The sequence below is a fragment of the Papaver somniferum genome, chromosome 6, assembly GCF_003573695.1.
Source record: "Papaver somniferum cultivar HN1 chromosome 6, ASM357369v1, whole genome shotgun sequence".
Lineage (NCBI taxonomy): Eukaryota > Viridiplantae > Streptophyta > Magnoliopsida > Ranunculales > Papaveraceae > Papaver > Papaver somniferum.
In genome coordinates, this window is record NC_039363.1 from 103,151,177 (window position 1) to 103,156,925 (window position 5,749).

The window sequence follows — 5,749 nt, forward strand, 5'->3', positions numbered from 1 at the left end:
ATATTTGATTTAGAAACAAAGAAAATATATACTTCAAGAGATGTCATATTTCATGAACGGACATTTCCGTATGGCAATGAGATTTCACCATCGTCAGAATCAAACCAATTCAATGATCCTGAACAGTATTTAGAAGAGTTAGAATATGGTAATGAACATGAATCAGATAAAAACGTCGCAATTCCTACTTCTCCACGAAGTACGAATATTAGTCCTTTTAATTCTCCAGGAAATTTATCTTCCTCGTCACAAGGATGCACATATAGCCATGTTCATCGACCGAAGACACTCAGTGTACAACTCCTCCATCCATAAGTGAGTCGCATTCATCTTCAGTGGCATCTCCTGGATCATTATCATTATCATCAAATGAATCCACGTTAACTGGATCACAAATGAATGAGCGAATCTCATCACGTCCTATTAGGGATCGCAAACCTCCAGCATATCTAAAAGATTATATATGCAAAGTGATGAAAACTTCTATTTTAGAGGGTCCCAAATATCCTCTTAATCATTTTATTTCTTATAATAAAATGTATGAACAACATAATACATTTCTCACAAAAGTTCTGGTCACTGATGTACCCACTAATTATCGCCAAGCTATCAAAATTCAAGATGGAGAGATGCGATGTTCAAGGAGGTACAGGCTCAAAAAAAAAAATAATACCTGGACAAAGCAATCCTTACCTAAAAGGAAAGCAGGGATTGGTTGTAAATAGGTATACAAAATAATATAATCCAGATGGCTCGATCGAAAGATATAAATCCCGATTAGTCGCCAAAGGTTATACACAAGTGGAAGGTATCGATTTTCATGAATAAAGCTTCATACTTATTGATACATGTCCAATAGTTACCTTGAAAATGGTTTGATACATTTTCATCTGTACTTATTGGCGAAGGTTTTCAACAATCTAAATCAGATTATTCACTCTTTACCAATAATCGCGGATATACAAATATATACGTTTTAGTATATGTAGATGATATTATCATTACATGTAATTATGAAACCTCTATATCAAAATTCAAAGTGTCTCTAGAAAAATGTTTTTCGCTTAAAAATTTGGGACGCTTACAATACTTTATAGGGATTGAAGTTTCCCGTTCAGATCAAGATATATTTTTTTTTCAAAGAAAATACATTATTGATATTTTAAAAGATATGGGGCTAACCGCATCTAAAGTAGTTTCTTTTCCCATGGAGCAAAATCTTCGCCTCAAACCTACAGATGGTGAACCATTATCTGACCCTACACCATATCGTAGACTTATAGGTCGACTTTTGTATCTAAAAGTTACTCGGCCAGACATCACCTATGTAGTGAATATTTTAAGTCAATTTATGCAAAATCCTAGAACTGCTCATCATGCTGCAGCTTTACGTATTTTGCGTTATCTCAAGGGAACTATTGGACATGGAATTCTTTTGTCCGTTAAAAGTTCTCTTCATTTACGGGATTGTACCGATTCAGACTATGCTGATTTCCAACCACTCGTCGCTCAACAATGGGTTATTTCACCGTGTTGGGATATAGCCATATTTCATGGAAATCTAAGAAACAACCAACTGTTTCTCGATCTTCCGCCGAAGCCGAATATAGGGTCATGGCTAATTTAACTACTGAATTACAGTGGTTAAAGTATCTTTTTCCAGGACCTTCATATTCCTGTTTCAGAACCTTTTGCACTTTATTGTGATAGTCAAGCAGCAATTATCGCTGAAAATCTTGTCTTCCATGAACGAACCAAGCATATCAAAATCGATTGTTATTTCGTTCGTGAGAAGATTCAGAGTAATCTCATTACTCCATGTTATATAAAGTCCGTCGATCAAATCGCTGATATTTTTTCCAAGCCTCTAGGTGTCGAATTATATACTCGGTTAACTAGCAAGTTGTGTGTCTCTAGAAAAGCGTCTATATCAAAATTACTGCTTGACTATCACAATAAATGTTACTAGATGTGTATATGGGCCCACATATATCAATAAGATTTACCTACATAAAGATCAGAATATATTGAAAATATACACACCAAGATTGAAAGATATTTAAGATCATGCAATATATATTGTACATAGCAAGTCTCATATAAATTAGGAGTAGTAATTATTCTACTCCCTCTGTTTCTGAAAGACCGTCTTCTATTCCTTTTTCGTCAGTTTCAAAATTGTGTCCAGCTTCTGTTTATAGTCATACTTTTTCAATGAACTCTCAAATATACCCTTGTATTCTTTATATTCATAAATCCATTTTTAACGTGACCCAATCCAAAATATTAATGAAATTAGTATAATTGAGGAAACAAATATATCCTTCATTCCTTTTAAGGAAATATACATTTAACTCTAAAAATTAGATTCCTTATAAAGTTTATACTTCTTAAATTCAATATCCTTTAAATTTTTCTTTTATATTTCGTATTTATAATTCTCACACCAATTTTGGATAGTCTTTATTGCTATCATTTTTATTAAAATAAAATAGGTAAGTAACTAGGGTAGTCAAGTAAAATAGTATGGTATCCTTAATATTTTGAGAAAGTCAAAGCGGACTATCTTTGTGAAACGGAGGGAGTATTTAATTATTTTTCTTAATTTTTTCTTAATTCTCTTTTATTTCTTTTATATTTTATATTTTTGTAAATCAAATGATGTAATTATATATATATATGAATCAATTCTTAGTCTAACCAAGTTGGGAAGACAAAAAAACAAGAGGTGTATTAATATTTTTGATTTCTCAACCCTAAATTCTCTTTGTGAAATTCACTTTGGTGCTGTTACGGTACTGTAACATTATTGGTCTTTTATGTTTTGGGCGTTTAGGGTTTTATTTCTAATGTTGTTTTGATTGTTGCACTTTTTCTTTACAAACCTCTGTGATCAAAACAGAGGTTTCAGAGTGAAAGCTTTTGTTAGGACACTGATTTGATTATCTGCACTTGTTTTAAGGGTTTTAGCTTTCACTTTTGTTTTGTTTTACAGCTTTCTTTGATCAAGACAAACCTTTCTGCCCTCGGGTTTTAGCATATGGAGGCTTGATTTACAGCCTTGCAAGCTAATGCCCATTTGGTGAAAGTTGGCAAAGGAGGAGGAGTGGATAATGGGTTTTGGGGAGAGAGGGTTAGAGGGAATTTAATGAATAGTAAGAAGGATTTGAAAAAGAGTAGTTTTTTGAGAAGTGAATTTGGGAAATGGACAAGGATTAAAGCAAATGGTGGTATTGGTGTTGTTTCATCTGTTCATACTTCAGATCATGTCACTAAAGAAGCAATGGTATGATTAACTGAACTCTTAAAACATTTAACTTTATTTTAATATAGTAAAGTATTTGGATTTTTAGTATTCTTAAATGTGTACTAATCAATGTTATTAAATCTTAATTATGAAATGCGGTTCGATTTTTTAAATGTTTTTGATTGCAGACCCATCCAGGACCAGTGTTACCATATAAAATAGCAGACCCAAATAGTGTAACTTCAGTCATTTTGGGTGGAGGGTATGAGATTGACACAAGCGTCTTCAATCTTGGAGGTTGGATGGGTTGAACGGCTTACCTGTGAACAATATATTAGTGTTAGAAGACAAAATCAGGTTTATTTATCTCATTTTCTATCATTAACATCTTGGCGGCAAGAATGCAATATTAAAATTGTGATGAGAGCTATTGATTCTATTTTTATCTGGTGTTTATCTGTTGCCCGCCTAGAAATATTCTGTCTAAATTACACGCTAATGATTTTTCCTTCATCCATAGGTTCCAATTAGCAATTGCATCAACAGTGGCATAAATAAGATATTTATCCTTACTCAGTTAACTTATGCTATCCTCAATCGCGACCCCATCCTTCGGAAACATGTTCACCGATTCAAGACTGGTATTGGCTTGGAAGACGGATGTATAGAGGTTTGATTCACTTACATGCATAATTCTAGATACATTCAATTACTACAAAATTTCACCTAAGAGTAAGTGGAGTCATGTTTTGGTGGATAGAGTCTGATGCATGTTTTTGCTAAATGTTTTTTCTAATAATTCACTGGAACAGCTCCAGGCTGCGACTCAGACACAAGAAAATATAGGACAGAAGTGGTTCCGAGGAACAACTGATGCCCTGAGACTGATCGCACGGGTATGTACTTAAAGATTTCATCAAAAAAAAAAGAACAATATCCCCACACGAATAAAATACACGTGGCTATGTATAGTTGGCTACTTCGATTAGGTATTAAGACAGTCCTGCTCTTGAATTGTTTGCATGTAGGATGCCAAGAACAAGAACATCGAGCATATAATGATCTTGTCAGGCGATCATCTTTACAGAATGGACTACATGGACTTTGTGCAGGTATCTTAATCAGTTGCATGACATGTAAACCATTAAACTAATTCTTTATGCTTTTTAATATCCATTGCTGTTGTGCCATGTTGCAGAAGCATATTGATACCGGTGCTGATATTAGTATTCCGTGCATATCTGTTGATGATAGGTATTATTTTCCCTGGCCTGATATGTGATTGTAATTGCTTGTTGGACTCCATCTCATGTTGAACTATTATCTTTCAGCCTTGCATCAGATTATGGATTGATGAAGGTTGACAGTTCTGGTCGCGTCATCCGATTTGCTGAAAAACCAAAGGGGGCTGATTTGAAAGCTATGGTAGGCCGATATCTCCCCCTTCCATTCACTAGAATCTTCACCTTTTTTGTGATTATATATTTCAAAAGAATGAAAGGATAGTGATACATCTGAAATCAAGTTCATATATTTTTCTAAATGAAGTGTACTTGATTGAACTAGGAATTATTGCTTTAGCTGATGTAAAAGTTTCACTATGATTGAGAATCTAGAATCTTGGTTGGTTTATTGCAGCAAGTCGACACTGCTGTCTTGGGGTTGTCTCCGGAGCAAGCCATTCGTTCTCCCTACATTGCATCTATTGGCATATATTTATTTAGAACAGATGTTTTAATAAAGCTCTTGATGCCGACGCTTCCCATTTCTGTGGACTTCGGATCTGAAATCCTTCCATCAGCTGTGATGGACCATAATGCCCAAGTAAGGATTAATTGCTCAACTACTCAACAGTGTACACTTGCGTTGGGAATTTTCTGCCTTAATTTATTTTCTATTCCTCATTAAAAATATTAATGGGATGAGGTCTGCTAGGGTAGTATTTAACTAATGAGTGTGTTGAATGGTAAAACTGAACAGGCAATTATTATTCTGAAGTGATATATGAAGCTTTCATTGGAATGAGGTTCTCTGGGCGATAGAAGCAAGGTGGCAAGCAAAGTATTTTTAGAAGCATACTCTATGAGGCCTGAGTTTTTGGGTGCTATGGGATGTCGGGATATCCTCATGTACCGGATTTCGATGAAACAAGACTAGGGTGTGAGATTTCCTGTTTTTTTTTTATTTAATGTTATTCTATTTGAGGTTTTTATTTTGTTTTGCTCGTGTGATTTGTGAAGTCTTTGAAAACACCATTTTCATTTGTTTGGTATTCGGATGAGTGGAGAAATGCTGCGACTTGGACTGCATTCATGTGAAGATTAAGAAAGACAATGAAACTCTGGATTTGGACAACAATATTATAATGTGATCTATGTTGGTTTCTCTGAAGTGCCTACTTTTCATGCTTTGCAGTATCCCCGTTAAACCAGAAATCACGTAATATCTTTGTGGTGTTGCTCATTAGCCCCCCTAGGGTGGATGGAATTTGGTTCGTCACTT

At 34.6% G+C, this 5,749-nt stretch overlaps 1 protein-coding gene across 1 annotated transcript; it reads left to right on the top strand.

The window, feature by feature from the left end:
- The first annotated feature begins 1,171 nt into the window (after positions 1-1,171).
- Positions 1,172-5,248, top strand: LOC113291223 (glucose-1-phosphate adenylyltransferase large subunit 1-like). Its single transcript, XM_026540782.1, has 11 exons — positions 1,172-1,519; positions 1,664-1,802; positions 3,060-3,286; positions 3,436-3,528; positions 3,768-3,917; positions 4,060-4,143; positions 4,276-4,359; positions 4,446-4,501; positions 4,579-4,672; positions 4,886-5,071; positions 5,228-5,248. Exons 1-11 carry the CDS (start codon positions 1,172-1,174, stop codon positions 5,246-5,248), a joined length of 1,482 nt encoding a protein of 493 aa, XP_026396567.1.
- Positions 5,249-5,749: the final 501 nt, after the last annotated feature.

Bases quoted from the DNA above. Each gene is read 5' to 3' on its own strand.
- LOC113291223 (XM_026540782.1), top strand. From the start codon at position 1,172: ATGGGGCTAACCGCATCTAAAGTAGTTTCTTTTCCCATGGAGCAAAAT. The intron at 3,529-3,767 runs GTCTTCAATCTT...CTTCATCCATAG, and splicing joins GGTATGAGATTGACACAAGC to GTTCCAATTAGCAATTGCAT. The intron at 4,144-4,275 runs GTATGTACTTAA...GTTTGCATGTAG, and splicing joins CCCTGAGACTGATCGCACGG to GATGCCAAGAACAAGAACAT.